This window comes from Aspergillus oryzae, chromosome 2, assembly GCF_000184455.2.
Source record: "Aspergillus oryzae RIB40 DNA, chromosome 2".
Taxonomy (NCBI): domain Eukaryota; kingdom Fungi; phylum Ascomycota; class Eurotiomycetes; order Eurotiales; family Aspergillaceae; genus Aspergillus; species Aspergillus oryzae.
The window spans coordinates 4775880-4797772 of record NC_036436.1 but is presented as its reverse complement, the minus strand read 5'-3'; the positions used below and the strand labels follow the sequence as shown (position 1 = coordinate 4797772).

The 21893-nt window shown below is 49.0% G+C and overlaps 10 protein-coding genes across 10 annotated transcripts; 4 read left to right on the top strand and 6 right to left on the bottom strand.

Moving 5' to 3' along the window:
• Window positions 1–548: 548 nt before the first annotated feature.
• On the top strand, window positions 549–2219 carry AO090003000995 (tRNA (guanine-N2-)-methyltransferase; the record flags this gene model as incomplete). The annotated part of the gene is made up of 4 exons (XM_001820054.3): window positions 549–662; window positions 838–1727; window positions 1788–1993; window positions 2059–2219. The coding sequence occupies 4 exons, from the start codon at window positions 549–551 to the stop codon at window positions 2217–2219; spliced, it is 1371 nt and encodes a 456-aa protein (XP_001820106.3).
• Window positions 2220–2379: 160 nt separating this feature from the next.
• On the bottom strand, window positions 2380–3011 carry AO090003000994 (uncharacterized protein; the record flags this gene model as incomplete). Its single annotated transcript, XM_023235128.1, has 2 exons — window positions 2380–2648; window positions 2732–3011. The coding sequence occupies 2 exons, from the start codon at window positions 3009–3011 to the stop codon at window positions 2380–2382; spliced, it is 549 nt and encodes a 182-aa protein (XP_023090178.1).
• Window positions 3012–4123: 1112 nt separating this feature from the next.
• Window positions 4124–5684, bottom strand: AO090003000993 (B-type cyclin nimE; the record flags this gene model as incomplete). The annotated part of the gene is made up of 3 exons (XM_001820052.3): window positions 4124–4221; window positions 4274–4412; window positions 4473–5684. 3 exons carry the CDS (start codon window positions 5682–5684, stop codon window positions 4124–4126), a joined length of 1449 nt encoding a protein of 482 aa, XP_001820104.3.
• A 1750-nt stretch (window positions 5685–7434) lies between these two features.
• AO090003000992 (mitochondrial 54S ribosomal protein uL2m) lies at window positions 7435–9112 on the top strand (the record flags this gene model as incomplete). Its single annotated transcript, XM_023235127.1, has 2 exons — window positions 7435–8538; window positions 9068–9112. The coding sequence occupies 2 exons, from the start codon at window positions 7435–7437 to the stop codon at window positions 9110–9112; spliced, it is 1149 nt and encodes a 382-aa protein (XP_023090177.1).
• Window positions 9113–9809: 697 nt separating this feature from the next.
• On the top strand, window positions 9810–12684 carry AO090003000991 (putative C6 transcription factor Prf; the record flags this gene model as incomplete). Its single annotated transcript, XM_023235126.1, has 5 exons — window positions 9810–10044; window positions 10118–10406; window positions 10469–10988; window positions 11079–11570; window positions 11629–12684. The coding sequence occupies 5 exons, from the start codon at window positions 9810–9812 to the stop codon at window positions 12682–12684; spliced, it is 2592 nt and encodes an 863-aa protein (XP_023090176.1).
• A 295-nt stretch (window positions 12685–12979) lies between these two features.
• Window positions 12980–14261, bottom strand: exg1 (glucan 1,3-beta-glucosidase; the record flags this gene model as incomplete). Its single annotated transcript, XM_001820049.3, has 2 exons — window positions 12980–13758; window positions 13823–14261. 2 exons carry the CDS (start codon window positions 14259–14261, stop codon window positions 12980–12982), a joined length of 1218 nt encoding a protein of 405 aa, XP_001820101.3.
• A 1296-nt stretch (window positions 14262–15557) lies between these two features.
• On the bottom strand, window positions 15558–17626 carry AO090003000989 (SGNH/GDSL hydrolase family protein; the record flags this gene model as incomplete). Its single annotated transcript, XM_023235125.1, has 2 exons — window positions 15558–17129; window positions 17198–17626. 2 exons carry the CDS (start codon window positions 17624–17626, stop codon window positions 15558–15560), a joined length of 2001 nt encoding a protein of 666 aa, XP_023090175.1.
• A 597-nt stretch (window positions 17627–18223) lies between these two features.
• Window positions 18224–18919, bottom strand: AO090003000988 (uncharacterized protein; the record flags this gene model as incomplete). Its single annotated transcript, XM_023235124.1, has 2 exons — window positions 18224–18825; window positions 18904–18919. 2 exons carry the CDS (start codon window positions 18917–18919, stop codon window positions 18224–18226), a joined length of 618 nt encoding a protein of 205 aa, XP_023090174.1.
• Window positions 18920–19023: 104 nt separating this feature from the next.
• AO090003000987 (glycoside hydrolase family 18 protein) lies at window positions 19024–19419 on the bottom strand (the record flags this gene model as incomplete). The annotated part of the gene is made up of 1 exon (XM_023235123.1): window positions 19024–19419. One exon carries the CDS (start codon window positions 19417–19419, stop codon window positions 19024–19026), a length of 396 nt encoding a protein of 131 aa, XP_023090173.1.
• A 1065-nt stretch (window positions 19420–20484) lies between these two features.
• Window positions 20485–21612, top strand: AO090003000986 (uncharacterized protein; the record flags this gene model as incomplete). Its single annotated transcript, XM_001820045.1, has 2 exons — window positions 20485–20511; window positions 20578–21612. 2 exons carry the CDS (start codon window positions 20485–20487, stop codon window positions 21610–21612), a joined length of 1062 nt encoding a protein of 353 aa, XP_001820097.1.
• Window positions 21613–21893: the final 281 nt, after the last annotated feature.

Below are 21893 nucleotides of genomic sequence, written 5' to 3'. Positions count from 1 at the left end.
GAGGGACGGCGTACTGTACGGTTCTTCTCATGATGATGAAGTTGTTGCTGTGGGTTCTTGTTTGGAGGGTTTTGTACGTAAGGATGGACTTTTCTTTTGTTCGTTTAGACATGTTGTTGCGCTTTTCTTGAATGCTTTTCTTTTAGAGATTGAGTAGCTACGGCTTCTGCGTTTAATTGACTTGAGCATGAACACTACGAAGAATATCCTTCCAAGTCCGTGTCGGCGGTGAAAAATAATCGTCACCGTAATTAGTAATTAGAGTAATAAAGAAGTCCTAAAATGTAGGTTGAAGAATATGAAGAGTCCTTGTGGGTTCCCGTGGCCTGCAACATCAGTAACATAAATCTGAGCGGCCAGAAAAATGAAAAGAGAAAAAAATCCATCGCATTTACCCCGTACCACACAGCCATTGACGCCTTCAACCCACCAGCAAATAGTCGACGTTATATTTCTCACACGAAGAAATACCCTAGGAACAAGAGCTATTCTAAAACCGTCAATTAAGACTCAACAGGTCCGATCCAGTGTGGTGGCCTTCAGTCACTATGGAATATGTGATCCGCTTCGCGCAGGTCCACGAAACCTTTCGACGACCGGAAATCGAGTCTCTGGCCGCTTTGGCCGGGATTGATCTGGAAATACTATATTATGACCAGTTTGTATGTTTCTCTAATTATACTATATGATTCTTGTTCACCCTTGATACATCTTTTACGCCGTAATGCCAAAATACAAGCACTGAGGGGCAACAAAATGTCCCGCAGATTTTCTCCCCACCTCACTGACCATATACTATCCCAACGCTATATAAAATTGAACTAACACGCGCATTAGTCACCATACTGCGTAATAAGAGTACCAACCGAAGCAGATGCGCGCACTCTGATCGCACGCAGTATCTTAGCCAAAGACATCTTCGAACTCTGGGGCCAAGGCACCAACTATGAGGAAGTGCACGCCGACGTCCGCAGGCGGACACAGCACCGCTGGGATGAGTTCAAGAATGTCTCTTTTCGCTTCACTATTGATTCATTCTGCGGGAAGCGCAAGATAGAGGCCAAGCGAGCTATCATTCAGTCGTTCTCGTATGTGGGATTTGACGGCCCAATCCGAATGAAGAATCCAGATGAGGACTTCTGGGTCCTGGAAGATTTCGTTTCGGACGTTGAGGTCGCCACAAGAACGCCAGGTAATACACATGCCTATAGCGAGGCCCTGGAGCCTAGGAAGATCTATCTCGGTCGCTGGATTGCTAACAGTAGTCGCAATATCGTCTCCAAATACGACTTGAAGAAGCGTCGGTATATCAGTACGACGTCTATGGATGCTGAGCTGAGTCTGGTCACGGCGAATATGGCTCACGCAGCTCCTGGGAGATTGTTCTATGATCCTTTCGTAGGAACAGGAAGTTTCTGTGTTGCGGCGGCGCATTTTGGAGCCTTGACCTGTGGGTCGGATATTGATCCCCGGAGTTTCAAGGGTAGGGAGAAGAATGACAAGGAGCCTATGGGGTTGTTTACCAACTTTCAACAATATGGCATCGAGAGCAAGTTCATGGATGCGTTCTCTTCGGACTTGACGAATACACCGCTGTTGAACCGCCAGTTCTTGGATGGTATTGTCTGTGACCCTCCCTATGGTGTTCGTGAAGGCCTTAGGGTTTTGGGAACTCGAGATGGTAGTGGTCGAGAAGAGGTTATTATCGATGGTGTCCCAGCACATTAGTACGTTCTTGCTTTGAATGCCCACTTTTGGTCCAAAATTAGCTGATATGAGAACTCCAGTCGACCTGGTTACATTCCTCCCAAGAAACCTTACGGCTTCGAAGCAATGCAGAATGATATCCTCGCTTTCGCATCCAGAACTCTCGTCACCGATGGTCGCCTATGCATGTGGATGCCCACCTCCATCGACGAGGATGTGGAGTTGCTAATTCCCATGCACCCACACTTGGAAGTTGTCAGCGTTTCTGTGCAGCCGTTCAATCAATGTTAGTAGAGCATCTCCCATTGGAAAACTGATATCATCGGTATCTCTTATTAACTGTTAATCTAGGGTCCCGCCGATTGATCACTTACCGAAGACTACCAGAAGGGCAGGTCTCAGACATCTCCAAGGCACGACAGAAGGGTGATTCGGAGGGAATCAGCGCCGATGACCTGAACGCGTTCAGGAGAAAGGTATGCCATCAATATACTCTATCATATGCCCCATAGAGTCATGAAGATCATAACTAACGAGAACGCCTTCAGTACTTTACCAAAAACCCCAACAAAAAATCCGAAAAAGGAAGCCCTGCACCACAACAAAGCTGATATAAGACGAAAAAAAAGGAAAAGCAGCATATACCTAGAGAAATAAACAAAAACCACACCATCAAAGCTTCCCCTTCACTCTCCGACTATCGTCACCATGAACCTCACACTCCAAGTCCACCCCCATCTCCCTAACCCTGAGAACCTCGCTGGCCAACTCCCCCCGTAACAAACCGGCCAGCTCCTCCCCCTCATCATCATCCAACTCCTCCCGTTGCCCACGCCCAAACATCACAAAGCTGGCCCTGGCAGCATTAGCCGCCGGATTAGAGGACGGCCTTGGAATGATATGAAAATGGGCATGAGGGACCTGTTGCGCGGCCCTGATTCCTGTAGTGTACATACATCAATACATCAGATCTTGAATTCTTGATACGTAAGTGATATGAGTAGGAACCAAGAATGAGCCGTACCGTTATTCTGTACCACGTTCCAGTTCCAATCGGAGCTGTCGTCTTCACGGAAGATGGTCCGCATGACGACGCGCGAGAGGATGGGAAGCCATTGGCCGAGCTGGATGTGGTTAGTTTTCTTTGTTAGGATATTTAAAAGTATTGCTCGGGGATCAGGAAGAATAGAAGTGAACGATATGGGATCAATACGTACCTCGCGGCTGACTTTGATATCTACATCGCCAAGTTTCTCGTAATGCGCCCTCGGGATCACTAGTACATGGCCCCGGGTTAAAGGCATGATGTCCAGGAATGCTAGTACATGTTTAGTGGACAGGATAAGATGTGCGGTTGGCTGGCTTGGGTCGGATGAGTCCGGTAGTGAGATTGGTGCAGTATATGGTTTCTTTGTATTTTGGGAATTGGGGCAGTTGTTTTCTGGAGTGAAGGCTGTGGGAGACATGGGCGGATATGTGCTTGCGATGTTACAGAAGGGACATGATGACGGTGTTGACATGGTGGCGTATTTGCGTGCTAAGTAGTTTGCGTGATCAGCCAGAGGTCTAAAATGATTTAGGTATCTACTTAGACGCTGGAGTTGCGAGAAAGAAAGAGTTGAGATGCAAGCAAGTGTCAGTGGCAGAGCATCTCTCCGGACCTCGGTTCGTCAAGGTTGATCGCTATACCTACGAAATCCACGACTAATCCTAACAAGAGCAAATTGGTAACCGTCGTTGAAAGCTGAAGAAACCAGCAGCTCCATTGTAAATTAAATTCCCTAAACACACATTACGATGACCCTCCTCTCCCCCCTCTATCCCATTTATCGCCACTAAAACATGAGACAAACTAAAGATAACTCCAAAAAAACAAAAACAGTTTTCTTCCTTCCTTTCGGTTTTTTCCCTTCCATGCGAGACATGATTTACCCCGTAATCTGTGGCCTTGGAAATGCAGCAGCACTTACATCGTCACCTCCGTTCGCCGAAGGCGACGACGCAGCGAATGTGCCGCCAGAAGAAGACAAGTGGAACCAAAAAAGAATTGCAAATACATTGCCGACCCTGGGCATCCGACGCCTGTAATACAAACAGGGGGAGAAGGAGAATGTTAAGGTATCAGAGGAAGCGAAGTGTGAAGAAAACCCAGAGACACTGCCAAATCGAAGAAAGCAAAGTTGGAAATGAAGAAAGAGCTTGAAAAGAGCGCCCGACGCCCCAGTACAAGTGAATAATGCAAACATCCGCAGCTGAAACAGAAAAATGCCGTCGTAAACATATGCAAGAGGTGTCCTATACCATCACAACCGAAGAAATGCCATATATGGAATCAACCAACTCCTCCCCTTACACCCATCCCGCCAAGTAGCGAGATCTTGGCTCATCATGGGTGCCGCAAATTCCCCCTTCTGATTTATTCGTGATCCTTGATATAGTTGTACGGTTCTGAGAGGGAGCTGTCGATGTACAGGTGGTGATACTTCTTGGCCCATTGGCGGGTCAAGATGGACGCTATGGAACATGTCAGGAGCTGCGAACCCGTAGAGACAAGAGATGTGCTTACCTTTGAGGAACTTCTTGCTGGCATATTTCTTGAAGAACGCCTCGTGGCAGACCGGGCGGTGAAGGTAGTCGATCATTAGACGGAAGACAGGGTCGATCTGCTCTTCATCATATCCGGCGTAATAAGCCAGGGTTGCATCCTACATCCCGTTAGCAATTCCCAGTATCCCCACGAAGTAATAACCACAACAACAACATACCCAAGGCCCACGCTCCAGAATGAGACGTGCCAGATACATAGCGGCAGCTGACACGTGACTTTGACGGTAAGCCATGAACCGGTGATCTAGCAGACTGATTTCCATAAGGTACTTTCCAAGGGTACGCGTTTGGATATCATAGTTGTCCGCCTTGGAAATACGACGCAGGAAGTTCATCGGATTGGGATAGCTCATGTTGTACTCGAGAGTCGCCAGGATGTGGCGCTCAGCGTCCAAAATCTCCTTGTCGGTGAAAGTCTCGTCGGCGACGTGACTGAAATTGGCCACATGCGGCGAGAGGACCTCCTCGTATTTAGACGCGATGAACATAGCAGCAACTCCAACAAGCTGCAGACGATCCAGAGCCACCACCTCGGCCGACAGGAAACGGTCGATGATGTTGACAGCGAGGAAAAGGGTTTCAGGCAACAGGCGGAAACGAGTGTGAACCTCGATGAGCCAGTCAACCAGGATACCACGCATCTTCCACTCCAGATCAGGTTGATGGTCAATGTAATGGGGGTTAGGTAGTGTCTCCAGTTCAAGGTCCTTCATGTATTCGAAAATCTCCACCACATATTCTGCCACCATCAAGGGGTCGTCCAAATCCTCGGTATCCAAATCCTCCACGAGATCTTGAGAAGGCTTCTGCAGCGTCTTTGGCTCGACAGGGGCTTCGACATTTTCCTTGGCGGGAGCCTCTTCAGCGACAAGCTTCTTCTCGGTAAGCTTCTTTTCCACTTCCACCTTCTTGCGGGGTGGCTCCTCGACCAACGCGTTGTCTTTCGTGGTTTTTTGGCGCTTCTGTGCACTATCCTTGATAGATCCGGGTCCCGAGCGTTTCTCCTTGTCCTCCGTAGGCTTCTTCGTGTTGGTGGTCTTGTTTGTCAGGGCAGTAGTACGCGACGAGTTGGTGCGGGTGAGCTTCGCAACACCGCCAGCTTGCATTGTGGCTTTCGAAGTCAAGCCGACCTTGGCCCCGGCTGGCTTCTTTCCCTCCTTCGCGGCGCCGTTCTCACCCTTGGTGACATTGCTGACATCACCCAAAGCAGCGCGCTTCCTTGTGGTACCAGCGGTCGCGGTCGAGGTAGCGGCTTTCTTGGACTCAAGAGGTTTCTTAGTGGCGGCAGTGGAGACGTCACCTGCGGAAAGAGCGGCAGCCTTCGCCCGTGTCAGACGCGTCGAAGGTCTATTCTCGTCATTCTCGTTCATGGTGCTCCGTGTACGGAGGCTGCGAGCCTGCTGCGGTGGATGTTAGAAGACCTTGTAATGGACAGAAGCAAGCAATGGTCGGTGGGAGGTGAGGGTCTGGTAAGAATCAATGCGTCATAGGAGTTGTGAAAAGCTTACCGTAGGCATTGTGAGGGAAAAGAAAGGCGAAAGGGATGTCCAAAGGTGAAGAAAGTATAAAAGGGTTGATTATGGTTACTGCGGTTCCTGTCCTTGTCGTCTCGTCAGCATTCCAATGAAGTAGATACCCTTGGTGAGTGGAGCTTAAAATACCAACGGCCTGGGGGAACCACTCAGTGCGTACAACGCGTGAATACTTGACTAACCTTAGCAACGGGTGATAATGCAAGGTGTCAGGAGTAGGATTGGGGGGTATTTGAGCAGAATTTGGCGTGAGGAAGTCTTAAAATAGGGACATATATGACTTTTGTTGATGCTGTTGACAAGTGATCCGGATCACGTTAATTGCAACGGCGCGCTCCTCCAGGTTAAGATCTGTACAGTAGAAGATATAGACCATAAAACAGAGATAGTTATGGTCAGTGACGCGAGGAATGCGAGTTTATGTGAGGTGATTTTCCTCCCTTAAAAGTCAGGATCCCCGTCGAGGTGTTTGATGGGGTGGTTGGCAGAGAAAGAGGTGGTAAACTTGACAGGGCAAAGAGGATGTTTGGCCCTACTCTTAGCGTGGAAATCAGAGAAAAGATGCCCCACAGCACCACCAAGCCAGTCGAGTCGCGTGGAATGGTGGATTATCAAACCAAAAGCCGATAGTCTGTACAGCGTATCGTAATTAAATGGTGGTTATATGCAGACGCCAGCAAAACGGTCGATTTGCTGTCCTCCAAAAAAAGTATTATGAAAAGTTTATGTACGCGACGAAGAAAGTGGAGAGACACGGGAAGAAAGGGAAAGGGAAGAGTGCTTTCTTAGAAAGGAGGAGGAGGGGAGAAAGAGTAAGTTCGAAGGGAAAGATGCAGAAAGGGGGATGCAAGCGTAATATGAACTACTGCGAGACGACTACTGAGGTCATGCAAGTTCTGTTCCAAAGAACTTATAGCATCGTATGTGTATGTATTCAGATGATGACTTGTACAACAATTGACCATGTATCACACCTAAAATAGGTGGTAACAATACCGTCACGGTCGGAAAGAATAACTGGCTGTGGTGGAGGGAGTAGATCGTCATCCATGGTCGATGCCTGAACTCGCCCAGGCAAGAAGACGCCATCGCGAGCAAAACGTGAGGCGGCGCGGCCACGACGCCCTAAACAATGCGCCGTTGCCCGGCAACTACGCCCTTTTCTTCGCTTTTGTGTTATCTCGCCCGACGTGTTACCGTGTCGCGGCATCCCGTGACTAGCTCCTCTTTCAGCCACCGTTGACAGTACGGTGGCGGTGCATATACAATCACGTGAAGGAGCATGAGCCACAACAGCAACCCAAGCCCGAAAGACAATTTTGCTCCGCAACGCAAGAATCGGCCGACGACGTCTCATCACCGGCCATTGACAGCGCTCCGACTGGGCTTTGGGTGGTGTCAAGTCAATTTGTTACCGGTGTTTTGATCTTTACATTTTTGTCCAGGCAGGCATGTGTAAGCAGTAATCCGTTGGCACATTTGCATACACTGTTGCGAAGGCTTGCGGTCCTAATTTGGAACACCCTCCGCCGAATCAATTCTTGGAGGCTCCGTTTAATTTTCTCTCTTAATACCCCCCTATCTCATCATGCTTCAACCTCGATTGGCCTTGACGGGCCTTCGCCTTCCGTTCAGATGCCTGCCTTCGGTGTCTTCTAGGTCCTACTCAAGTGTCGTGCACGAAAAAGAGACTCCCCCGACGGAGTCTTCGACGTCAACTTTCGACCCAAGCATTGCTTTTGCTCCCCCTCCTACGCGAGATGATGCAGGCGTTCTCATTCGATCTTATAAGCCCCGGACTCCCGGTATTCGGCATTTGCGGAGGCCGATCAACGATCACCTCTGGAAAGGACGGCCAGTACAGAAGTTGACGTTTCCCAAGCGAGGACAAAGTAAGGGTGGTCGTAACAACACTGGCCGAGTAACCATCCGCCATCGTGGTGGTGGCCACAAACGCCGTATTCGAATCGTCGATTTTGCACGAACCGCTCCTGGTCCTCATTTGGTGGAACGAATCGAACATGACCCTGGCCGAAGCGCTCACATCGCGTTGGTCCGCAGTCAAGAAACCCAGCGCCTGAGCTACATTCTGGCCGCGGAAGGAATGAGAGCTGGTGATGTTGTTCAGAGTTATATGTCCGGTATCCCTGAAGACCTGTGGAAAAGTATGGGAGGTGTCGTGGATCCTGGTGTGCTCGCCGCAAGGACTGCTTGGAGAGGAAACTGCTTGCCATTACACATGATTCCCGTTGGTACATTGATATTCAATGTCGGCTTGCGGCCGAACAAGGGTGGCCAGCTCTGCCGTAGCGCCGGTACTTTTGCAACCGTCATTGCGAAGGGCAGCAATACTCAGGCTGCACAGAACGAGCAGGCTCAAGAAGATGGTGCCGAGAAGAAGCCCTTGTCCCAGCGCGAGCAGCAGAAGCAGGAACGTGTTGCGCAGCATATCACCATTCGTCTTCAAAGTGGTGAAGTTCGCTTGATTCATAAGGATTGCTGCGCGACCGTCGGCGTGGCCAGCAACCCGAACTACCAGTACAGCCAGCTCGGAAAGGCTGGCCGATCGCGCTGGCTGAACATTCGTCCTACTGTCCGTGGTCTTGCCATGAACGCCATGGACCATCCCCATGGTGGTGGACGAGGAAAGTCCAAGGGTAACGTTGATCCGAAGAGTCCTTGGGGTCTTCCGGTATGTGTTCTACTTTTAATACTATTAATATCTGTCTTCGATTCTGGTAAGACTGACGTTTTCTATCTAGGCGAAATCCGGTTATAAGACTCGTCCCAAGTGGAAGGTCAACAAGGCTGTGGTTGTTCCCAGAGTCCGGAACCAGGGCAAGCGTCGTAGAGGATACAGCTAAACGTATCCCATTGTCCTTCTTTCGTCTCTTCCTCTTCCCTTTTACGCAAGTGCGCCCATGCTTCCTTTGCGAATAGTGTCCACCAAGGCTCGATTGTTCCTTTTCACAGCCTCACCACTATCGCGTTCATGATGTCTGTCCAGATACCTTTTCTCATTGTACTTGCTTTCGTTGGGACTGCATGGAGATGACAGGTTCGTTGATTTTGTACTATACATCATCTCTAGATTGGCCGTAGGGTGTATGATCTTGAATGCTCTGGGGGGCTCTGCATGTCTCTCTTGCTGTTCTCCAATGCTGCTCACTTGTCCTATACCGCGGCGTTGATTTTTTGTATTATATGCACTCAGTATCTAGATTCAATATGGAATATGGAAAGAGGTTTCTGTTTTAGTAAATTGATTCATATGAATTGAGGTGATAGATAGCTATTCTCTGCCCTAGATTCAGGGTCAAAAGTGCTCCGTCGGGATCCACGGGACGTGCGAGCTCTGATTGGTGCGGCGAACGACTACGTAAGCCGGAGATGTCTGGACTCTTCCAGAAAGAGTAACGACTAGAAGGACGCCGGCGTAGTGACTTATCGTCCCAAGACTACTACCGATACCAACTCCGATATGCAAATGACGTCCTAAGCTCGCTGATATACTACTCATAATTCCCATCTCTTCTCCCCGTACCTGAAGTGATGCGGCTGCTCTGATCCCCTGCACAACAATCCTTCAAACCTGAGGTCTTGGTGGCGCTGGACTCGAACAACATCAAATCAATCTGATCCAGGTCAAATAGTTCTATCTAAAGAGCTACCCCCCAGGTTATGCGTCTGGAATGTTTCTGATACCTCTATGATCTTGATTCTCTTGCCGTCCAATGCTCCTGGCGCTGCCTGTCTTTAATAGTTGCGTTATTGGGGTTTGGCGCCTCCTATCTGCCGACGGGTATCCAACCTTTACTTAATCGCAATCCGAATTGAAATCATTATCCGGTCTACACCCTTCGCAGTTCATTGTGTCGTCCGCAGACCATGGCAGACTCCCTCGACGGTCATTTCTTTCATCCAACCACCCAATCCTCCTCTACACAGCCACTTCATACTTCGATGGATCACGATCCCGCAGCGACTCATACCGGGCATATAGATCCGGACAGCAACTACGTTCCCCGTCCTAAGCGCATTGCATGCGTCGTCTGCCGGCGAAGAAAACTGAGATGCGACGGGAGGAAACCAAGCTGTGGTACTTGTTCCAGGTTGGGCCACGAATGTGCTTACGATGAAGTGCGCAAGAAAAGTGGCCCAAAGCGGGGTTATGTGAAGCAGCTGGAGGCGCGGTTAGGTATGTGATAGATGGCCATACCTGCCTATGCGTTTTATATACTGTTTCAGTGCTAACGCTGTGCTCTCCCCAGCCCAAGTCGAAACTTTACTGAAGACACAGGAGGTGAACCCCTCCCACAACAGCCAAGGAAATGGCACCAACGTCGCAGCACCACAAGAGTTCGTTAGCATCCCGGAGACGGCCCCGTTCACAAACAGTATTGATGCGCCTATGTCATCCCCCGAAGGCGAAATCAACAATATCCAGTCAAGCCAGACATTCTTGACACCGGGATTAGATCGCACGGGTAATTTTGGATGGGATATGATTAGTTTGGGACTGGAGGAACCTTTGCCTGACCGAGAAATCATCGATGAACTGTACGTATTGAACTTGATATCAAATTCAGGTATTTTGCGTTGTGCTGATTATATCATAACAGAAACCAGATATACTTTGAGAAAATCCATCCTTATATGCCGATTTTACACCGTCCCAGGCATTTGGCAGCAATGGATCTTGCTCCAAGTGTACGACCTCCCGTGTGTTTACAGTATATCACCTGGTGCCAAGCCGCTTCTGTCAGCGAGAAATATTCGAATTTGCATGCGCTTTTCTACCAGCGAGCCCGCAAATATGCGGAATTGGACGAAATGAAAGGACTGGGGGAGAACATCTTGTCCTTGCCCTACTGCCAAACTTGGTTGCTCATTGGCACGTATGAATTCAGAATGATGTTCTTCCCCCGGGCATGGCTCAGTGTTGGTAAAGCAGCAAGGTTAGCACTTATGCTCGGCCTGAATCGATTGGATGGTATGGGTCTTGAGGTAAAACAGTCATTACCGCCAGCAAGAGATTGGACAGAGAAGGAAGAACGACGTAGGGTGTTCTGGATGGCTTTCTGTATCGATCGTTTTGCAAGCGTCGGGACCGGGTGGCCAGTTCTTATCGACGAGAGAGATGTCAGTGATGCCTCTTCTAATATCCTTTCTTTTTCTTTCTTTCTTTTTTTTATTTTTGTTCAAGTCCAATGGCTAATCTCGTCTGAGTAGGTCAAGACGAACTTACCTGCTACCGAAGAAGCATTCGTCAAGAGCAAACCACAGAGGACTCTACGCGTTGAGGACATTTTGGCGGGTGATGGACTCTCCACCTTGTCGTCTTTCGGTAGTGTTTCTTTCATGGCATACATGTTCGGACGGAATCTCTCGCACCTGCATCGCCCTGATCCTCAAGACAACGACCATGACCTGAATGGGTTGTACTGGCAGCGGCACAGATCGCACGATAACGTACTACTGCATTTTGCCCTAGCAATGCCCAACCATCTCCGACTACCGGCTGGAATGTCTGATCCTAATGTCATCTTCTGTAACATGGCGATCCATACTTCCACGATATGCCTTCATCAAGCCGCTATCTTCAAGGCGGAGAAAAACCGGATGCCCGAGCAGATCATCACTGAAAGTAAACGAAGGTGTATTGTCGCTGCTGATCAAATCTCTAATATTATGAAGATGATCAGCCACATGGACCTAACGGCTGTAAGTCTGAGACCATTGTCCCGTCACTTTGCTATTGTCATGGGCTGATCGATTCTAGTTAAATCCTTTCATGTCATACTCTGTCTATGTCGCTGCGCGCGTCTTCGTACAGTATCTTAAATCCCGCCCCGACGACTCAGCTGCTCGTTCCTCTCTCGGATTTGTCTTCACCGCACTCGATGCCATGAAGAACAAGAACCCCTTGACTGAATCTTTCCTGGTTCAGTTGGACGTCGATATTGAAGGTACTCCATTCCGAGACATTCGACAAGCGAAAAGGCCTCGTATCACAAACAATGTGCAAAAAAAGGTAAGTCTCCGCACAGAACGATCTCCAATTATCACAATCTCTAATGATCAACAGGGTCGCGGCTGTACACCACTCGTACCAGTAGAGCAACACCAAAATCATCAATCTGCAATTGAAGAAGTGCCCGCCAGGCCATCGGCTGGCCCACAGCAACACTATTACACGCCCTCATCTCTACCCTCTCGTGAAGGACAGAGTCTTCCACAATTACAGAACAGGAACCCTCCAGGTTCGGATCCTTTCGCAAAATCGCCGTTCAATCTCAGCTCGGGAACTGAATCTGGACCGGGAACTGACAAAGGACTTTCGCCCGAGTTCACCGACAAGAGTTCCAACAACAGTCCAGTGTCTAATGATACATCTATACTAAACCAGACTACCATACACGATCCTTCTTCTACTACTTATATATCCCTGGATCCGTCCTCGTCCCTGAAGCAGCAGCAGCCATCAACTTCATCATCTCTCAACCAAACCAACCATCAACAATCACATACCTCTCTCGATACTAGTAGCGCAGTAAACATGAGTATGGGTGCCGGCCCATTCGGTGCATTTGATATGGGCTTCTCTTCCCAGTTATATCAAACGGGCATGGTGACTCCCCTCGACTCTACCGGTTCGGAAGGGTCTATTCCCATGCCTACGTGGGATTTTGGCGCGCCTCAAACTTCGAACGGTGAAAATGTCGACATGATTACTACCGGCATGGAATCATTAGAAGCACAGTGGGCACAATTACTAGGTTCAGCTCCAGGGACAGGGACCGGGACAGGATGGGACTCATGGCGAAATCAAGTATAGGCTAGACTAATTTTCCGGTTGGTACCCTTTTTTGTGTATATTTCTCAATACCCCGATTTGGAGCGCGGCGCTTTGTTATACGGAAGTCATGTGAAACAATATCAAGATATATTCATTAGCTTAAACCATGCGAGGCCAATATCAAATAATACTCCCGAAATGAACAAGATTAGATACTCCACTGCCCATAAAGATGTTGAGCAAGAAGGGAGCGACAAAGGGTGAAAAGAAAGGAAGAGAGAAAAAGAATAGTGGCTAAAGGATAAGAAAAAAAAAAAAGCTAGCGACTGTGTGCTTAGCACTGCTTAGGGAACTCCCGGTCATCAGGAGAAGTAGGGAAGACACCAGCTTCGAGCAAATCACTCATGTCCCAGCCAGGGGCACCCTCAGTCTTCCAGGTCCAGAACACCCAGCCGCTCTTGAGTTCAAAGGCGTCTAGCTGAGCCTCAATGAAGCGGCGCATGTCCGATCGCTCTTCGTCAGAGAGTTTGGACACAAAACCAGTAGCCAGGCTGGAGCAGTCACCAATAGCCTTATCAGCGGCGTAGGAACCGTCATAGCGAGCGCCGTTGCCCTTGCCATTGAGGTATTTGGCACAGTCAGTCACGGCACCGGTCCACTCACCCACAATAACAGGCTTGTCAGATGCTTCCAGGTGCTGGTGAGCGAACTGGCAGACGGCATCGATGTGGCTGTCGATATCCATGGCAATGAGTCCGTTGTCAAACATATGGTAATGGTGAGTGTCCATCACGACCTTGCTGCCCTCGGTCTTGAAGCCGTTCCAGCTCTCTACGGGCAGAAAACCATCTCCGTATACCACAGATGTGCCAGCGTTGTACTTGTTGACGATGCCATAGACGGAACCGTAGTACTCTTGCAGCTTGCCCTGGTCTACTCCACCAGGAATGTTGGGCTCGTTGATAGCTTCGATGGCAGCCACGGTGTCGGAGCCAAGGTACCGCTCGGCCAGCAGGTCGAAGGCATCAAGGGTCTGCTCAACAGTGTCCCCTTGTTGCCATTGGATGGCTCCTCTCCGACCGCTGTTGTCGAATCCATTCTGAGATCCCGGTGCTGGCCAGATTGTTAGCCATGCTTAGACTCCCATGTTTGGATGTTCAGCCCAAAGGACACTTACCACCGTGAAGGTCGATCAGAACTTTGAGGCCCGCCGCTCCAGCCCATTCTACCGCCTTGTCAAGGTATTCTAGCTGACCATCGACGTAAGGGTCTCCTTCGAGGGGTCCAAGAGCCCAGTAGCCAATGGGGATTCGGACGTGGTTCAGTCCGGCATCAGCCATTCGCTGGAAATCGCCCGCAGAGACGAAAGACTTCCAGTGAGCGGACAAGCGGGCTTCAGCCTCTTCCTTGCCCAGAATCTTAGTCAATGACCACTCGTCGACGGCCTCGGCACCAGCGGCATCGAAAATTGAAGGTGTAATCCAAGGCTCAAGCACAAGCCATCCACCCAGGTTGACACCGCGGACCTTTTCGCCATTGTAATCGAACGAACTTGCGCGAGGGTCCAAGCGACTGCTCCAACAGTAAGGGACTATGCAGAGCAAAAGGGGTAACATCACGGTTATACTGACATAGTTGCAGCTTGCGTGCCAGCTGACAGCAGACCAAGCACTAGAAGCGCTTTGTTTAAAAGTTTAATAAACATCTTTTCTTGAACTTTGTTGTTGTTGATGTCTGATGTCGATCTTTAGGAACTAAATAGGAGGAGGCTGGAGTTGAGAGTTGAGAGATTGTTTGCTGTGTGAGATGTAGCGTCAGTTGGAATGGAAATCACCTGGTTTAAGTAAGGAGTGCTCACAAGCTGGTTTTGACCACCGGACGCAACCAACAGATGACCTTAACCAAACACAAATTTTGGAACAAAGTCCAGACTCGCCACTGCTTTCGGGCAGTGTCGATCCCAGATCTGATCGGGCATATAGAGAGGGATCCGCGCGGTGGCGTTTGTGACAGCTCCGAAAACAGGGGGTAAGAATAGAATAACAATAGAATAGCGTACGCTAACACAGCAACAATAGCTTTCTTCTCCCGGTCCTCGTCCAGGAACGTCGTGGGCTCGATCGTGCCAGTGTCTCAGAGCGACGCCTCAATCGAGGGATCCGTCTGACGGAATCTGGGGAGGACCCATGGAATATCAGGAGCGTAGGGTCACGTTGACGAGCGCGGAGTTGTTGAGCGCGATGTGGAGTCATAGATGATGGCGAACCCCATATTTGCGGTGAACGATAGTTCCATGGGTCTATGGAGATCTTTTCTATCGGATCCGGGGAAGAGCGACCCTTATTAGGGTTTGTCTACCAGGGACCCATCGGCCACCGGGTACCTGATCGGGAGTACATAGCCGTTGCCGATAGCATCTTCACCTCCTTCAAAGCGAATTTGGGAGTATAGAATTGCTCTGGCTAGGTCCGTTGCTCGGTATGCATCTAGACTCTTTCCAAAAGGGTGAATCGTCGTCCCGTAAAACGCACAGCCCTTGGTAGGACAGTGGGACCAAATATCGGAATCTTTTGGTACATAATGACTGCAGCAGTGCTTATTATTGTCCAGTACCGCATTCGGATGGGATGAAGACAGATTCTAAAAACCACAGAGGAATAAATATGGGGTTGAGCTTGAGGGTTACGAATCACTGCCGGATTCGGAAGGCGTCACGTGGCCCATGGGCACACGTGCATTCTCCTTGACTAACGCAGGCCCTACTTTGATATTGCTTTGGTATGATTGTGATATGGCTCATTTTCAACAAGTGAACTGTTATCCAACCTTGCAGATGGAGTTCATCTACATTCCACAATGAATTCCTGTTGCCCGTGAAAGAGAACTCAACCCTAACCTCCTACATATAGATACTAATAGTTGAAAGGCCATGGATTGTCATTACCTTCACATCCAATATTTGGTCCCCCCATGTTGTTGAAGACCTTGTTGTTCTGGAAACACCTTTTCATCACCCAGATGGGCGTTGAAAATCCTGCTTCCCACTCCATATCATGACTGTCGGCTCTGTTGAAGTATTTGAAACTCCAAGATGTCAGGCCACCTCCAATACAATCTTTCACACTTTTGCGGAGCTCTTCCCCATGATCAAGACTAGCCCACAATCTACCCCTGATAGTATATCTTGAAAAAAACACTTTATACCATCCCTCGCATGTGCCGCTAGGTCTTGCAACAGGCCAGGGGCGCCTTATGTGGCCCGTCTTCAATTCATATCTATATCTCCCCTTCTTCCAAGTACCCCCGTGCTTGAGGTTTAACGGGTTTTCCGGGCGATATAGGTCACAGCCGTGAATAATTCGCATGAATGTGGTGAGACATTCTTGTTTACTGAATTGCGTAGCTCCCTTTGTGAGGGTTATCATGTACTTGTGCTCGTCCGGGGTATCCTCGTAGAAAACGCGCTCGTCGTGCCAGTTCACTTGGCCTTCGGGTGGCTGTACTTCGTTGCAGTATGTCTTGTAGGTCTCATCCGCGATGTGGCTTTGGACATAATGACTGAGTTGGTCGCCCTTGTTCCCTCTGCAATGAAATTGGTCTCGATCCTCATCCTTGCAAATCGGATTGTCTCTCCCCAAGAATTGTGCCCGTGCTGAGATGATTTCGTTGAGAACGAACGATGCAATCGTGATGTGGCCCTTCTCATTCGGGTGAAACCACTTTCCCCATCGAGCTGGGAGTCTGGATCCCCAAGAGCGCGTGTCGAGGTGTGCCGAGCAACCGTGTGCATCATCCCTAGGAACTGAATCCCTACCGTTGAGCATGTGTATGGCTTCCACCGCAGGGTTCGGACTCCTGTCGCCCAGCATGCCATAGAGGCTCTCATTGACCCCATAGTTGACCTCAGGCTCCAGTTGGCCTTTGCCTACGGTTGTGTCCCCCTTTTTGATCTCATCATGTATAGATTTCTTCTTCGTGTCGGGCTTGAAGAACTGCAAATTGACCTGGTGGGGGTCGGGGTATGCCCCGGTAGACCCAGGCCAGCAAAACTGCCCAGCAACCTGTTCATCAGAGGGCCATACATCCCAGTTCGCAAAGCGTAACCTGTACTTCACACCTCTCTCTCTCATCTTGTCAATGGTCCTCTCAATTCCGGCATTGGTAATCCGGACCAATTCATTATATTCTTTGCGTCTCCTTAGGTCCACCGGTAGATTTTCAAACGGACCCCCGATAGGGGGGAAAGCCCAGTTGTTATGTTTTGCGCAACTATCCGAGTCCGTGTCCTTATCATGGAAGAACTGAGCGTAGCTAACGAAGACCACAATGCCGGCGGATGGCCTCATATGCTTTTCCAGTTCAACGAGGATCTCCTCAAGGACTGGCTCCAGAATGTATTCTGCGTTGAGCTTAGCTCTCCTGATAGATGATTCACAGCTCTTCTCATTGTAAGCCAGAAAGATGCAGTCTTTCAGAACATCAATCTAGCAAGTTTTCATGTTAGCTTCCAGCTTCTAAGCGAATGTTCAAGGTGTCTCAAGGCTCTCCTCACCAAGCAGAGGTCGTTTCCTCCCGCCGTCAGAACCACCAAATCCATCCCGCCGCCGAGTTTCTTGGCTTGTTCAAGAATTTCCTTCGATTTGGCACCACTGCAGGCCAGATATTGAAAGGTGAGGGGAGATAATCCAATGGCACGATCGAGTATTGTGACATAGGATCGATCGTATCGAGCACATTTCTTATCTTTATCCCACAGCTGGCCAGCTCCAATGCCAGCAGTAAAACTGTCCCCGATAGCACCCCATTTCTGGATCCAGGTCATGTCGGTGGGGTCTTTCATTGGCTCTCTGCGGGCAAGGTTCTCACCCTGAGGACTGATGGTGTAGTCGAGGCTCTGGTTAGCATTACTACTGAGAGCACAGCTGCCGAAGGATCCCATCAGCAGCGATAGTGCCAGCAGGAGCATGGCAAAAGCTGCCATCATGAGGGAGATCTGGCTCTGGTGATATCAATACAAGGGACTCGTTTCATCAAATGGGAATAAGTTGGGTTTGAGGATATGCTCCATGAAGTGTGAATCCAGAGGAAGGGAAGATGCTCCCATAGCACATATAAAGATTTATATAATGTGGGTCATTGAACGTGAGTGAATTCAATTGTGTACAGGTTGCAGGGACTTGCACCTTAATGAGCCTATAACCATCATGCCGTGAATTCAAGAGCCTTTGATGGTGAATAGTGTAGTTATATATATCTTACCCCGCTGAGCTGCACACTATTTCACAGCTTCCGTACAGACTAGAGTCTGGCCTTTGCCACATCGATATGCACTATATCGCTCTTTGTTTGAAGTCATTGTGAATCCATGTACCTCGGCATAGACTGGAGTGCACCTGATAGCTATGTTTCCAGACAGGATGCACTTGTCCGCATATATTGTACATGATGCCAGTAAACCATTCACCCTGATTACAGCAGTTCTTTGTCTTGGAAATGAAGGTTGAACAATATCATGTTAAACATAGTACTTCGAACTCCATATTGAGATACTAGGATTCACCAAGATAAAGCAGAATACCTATCCCTTCTTCGGTTTTTCCTTCTTGCCGATCCACGTCTTGTTGGACCCCTTTGGCCAATTCTTACCGAAACAAGGCATTGGTTTGAATATGCCATCGCTGGTCCATTGTTTCTTCTTCCCCGAGGCATTCCCCAATGCTTCAACAAGGGTGCCATCATCCAGGTCAACTGCCCAAACCATGGTCCCTCCCAGACAACGCTTGTTGGCGAAGTCGATCTTGAGCTTCAAGGTTTCGACATCATCCCAGCTGACCCACTGGTTGGTATTCCACGTAGCAACCTTCACTGCGGCATCTTTATAGAAGGTCACAGTAGCACCCTTCTTGATTATTCCGTGGATCTCTGTTGCCGAAATAACCCCCGGAACATTGGTACACTCTCCGGAGGGGGCCTCTCCCTCCTTGAAGAGGCAACCAGGTTCCATGCAATTAGGGTCTGCCATGGTGAAGCTACGGCCGTAGAAACCTAGTCCCATAACAACCCGTGCGGGATTAATGTTGTTGCGCCAGAAAAGTTCAAGGCCCATGTTAATCTCTGTCAGATTGGTATGGGCCAACGCATGCGGTCCAACCTCCTTGCCATGTGCGTCCCAAAGTCCATCTAAAAGAAAAGAGCAAGTTTAGCATCGTCGTTCGAGAATAATGCTGTAAGGATATCCCCAAAGCTAGGACCACTCACGTATATCATAGGCCATGACGTTAAACCAATCGACGTATGGCTCCAAGTTCACAATATCAAATCCTTGAAGATACCAATAGCTAGCCGGCTGTATCGGACCAGAGGTTAGCCATTACGCGTTCAAGCACTTGATACAAGCAAAAAGAAAAAAAAAAAACCTACCAAGGTTATGGTGAGCCCAAAGTGCCGCGGCAATTGATCCAGCCGCTCCCTTAGTCGTTTCACTAGAGTGACATAGTTGGCAAAATCCTCTGGTCTGCCGCCTCGATCGTCTGCGGTAGGATATTCCCAGTCGAGATCAACCCCGTCGAGATCATTATGAAGCATGAAACTGACCAGTGACTCAAAGAAAGTATCTTGTGCAGACTGTGAGCCAGCAAGGTCCGAGAAGGTAGTCCTCGTGGGACCCGGATCGTTGAAGTCCCAGCCTCCAATCGCAATATATACCTGAAGACCATTCTGACGACTCTTCAGCGATGTGAGAGATTTGTAGCGCTTCGCAGTTGCATCTGTCATGGGAGCAATTCGGAAAGTCTTGGGGTCAATCAGAGCAAAAGCAAAGTTCAAGTGGGAGTATATTCCTAGAGGGATATCCTTGGGTTCCACCTCTGGAGCGGCAATCGGGCCAGATCAGTAAAATATATGGAGCTAGGTGTAGCAAGTACTTACGTCCACAAGTTCTTCTCTCGGGGTTCCATGCTTCGTAGTATCCAATCGTCTTGGCCTTTGAGCTTTGCCCATTGCATTCGGGAGATAGTACCTGTTTGTCACCGCAAAACTCTTGCGTGGTTCCTGAAGTCTTCCCTTAGCCACAGCGGATACGATCCAGGGAACAAGAGTTCTCACCACAGAACCCATGTTTACTACAGCACACTTTCAAGGGGCAAGTAGACATGTTCGACCATTCTTTGCCCCAGCCTGCATCGCATTCACTCTTTCGATCGCAATTAGAGGTACACTTTGATCCACAAAACTCCGGTCCAAAGCCACAGGAGCCTGTACCAGTCGAGTCTCTGGGAGTATTGATCAGCGCTTGATATGATTTCTAAACATAACAATATTATGACTCTCACATTGGCCCACAGCAACCCAGTCGGCAAGGCTTTGACTTAGAACAAGTCGTATCGTCGTTTGGGAGAGGCAGGAGCTGTAGGCTTGAGAAATGGAACGCCAACGTCTCTACCACGATCTGGCAAAGGAATAAGAAGAAAAGACCGGTAGCTGATCTGTTGGGTAGCATGATGGCAGAAGGAAAAAGACCTAATTTGAGGGTTCCGTTGAGTAAAATCAAGAACCTCCTGGTATCAATAAAGCGGAGTCTCAGTGAGGGAGGGTTGGAACTGTTTAAATACTCCGCTTAGTACAATCATGACCACTTCTTGGATGGCTCTGACATGCATTCCCTTCCAGCTGTCTTATTCACTCTCTGAAAATACGGGTATTCACTTTGTCCATGCACTGGTGGCAACTACCTATGTTGGTCACTATTTAAGGAATACTGCTGTCTTCCTTCTTTGCCCCTAAACCTCATGCTGAACCTTTCACCAACGAAGCTGCTTGCCGTTGTTCTGTATTAGACAAATGACCCATAACTATTCCTTGCGTTGGGTAAGCTGTCCACTCCCCTCCCCCCCCCCCCCCAGGTTCTCGGTATGTATTAACACTATGTGACAGCTCTCTATGGGAATCATGGCTACTGGATTCGTCTTGAATCTCCTGTTTCTTCTATCGTTGTTCTTTGCATCTCTTAGCAACGCCGGTCACTCAGCCTGGGAGGCAGGCGCTACAACTGTCACATCTGAATGGATACACATGGATCCGTCTCCGGAATACCGCACCTGGGAAGATCAGACCATCCGCTATGCCTTCAACAGCCCTGAAACGAAAGAGAACGTGGAATATGATGTAAAGGCCGCATGGTCACTCTGGCTCGCTGCAGGCTTGCCAGAGACCTACAGATTCGTCGAGACTACAAAGGCATGGTGCGACGCAACGCCAGACAATTGTTTGTTGATAATTCAAGATGATGACCCACCTTCACTCTTCACTAGTCTTGGAAGGAGCCGCATCGAGCCCTGGGATAGGATCGCCATGTACTTAAACTTCGAAGGACAGGATGAAGAATATATCAGAGCCCTCATGATTACCCACGAGATCGGGCATGCCTGGGGTCTCATACATGAACATCAGAATCCCTTGTTGTGGCAGTTCGCCTATCGGGAGACCAGAACTGATTCACTCGTCCAGTTCTATTGCGCGAATGTCCAGGGTTATGATGAGGTAGCGCGTCAATTCAGTGATGATACTTTGGAACTCTGGAGCGAGAACGGCCCCTGTCGCAATCAAGATCGGGCTATTGACCTCGATTTTCTTGCAGCCGACATACTTCCATGGGCGGCGCGAAAGCAACAGCCACATCGCTTGTGGCCTCTTGATTCTGACGTTGATTGGGAGTCTATAATGATTTACGCATCACACACTTTTGGACGAAAGGATGAGCATGACGTTCCGAAGCTTACTCTAGTACGGACTCACGAACTTCAGGAGATCCCAGAGCCACTAATCCCTACTCAACTGGACGTGAAGGGGTTGCAGCATATCTATCATCCCGTATATGGGAAGTTCCGGGAGGTGTTTCACAACGATCCAGATAGCCCGTGGTATGGCTTGTTCAAAGAGAAGATCACGAGCTGTTTAATTAGATCCTGAGGCAAGAGTGGTACTTGACTGTTGTACTGGGTAATACCTTTACTATCTTATCGATTTTGAACAGTTGTCTTCAATATAGTGGGGTTGTGATAATGCACGGCGAGTCTCTGTAGTGGTTCAATGGAGGCCTCTCACGTTGCTAGTATTGAATACAGCCCACGCGTGTGAATGTCCTATGCTTGCTACTATTTAAAGAACCATGGTTAGTGAGGAGGAAAGGTGAATAGATATCAATACTGTCAAATTCTCTACCATAGGGTGAATATGCTCATTCACTACTA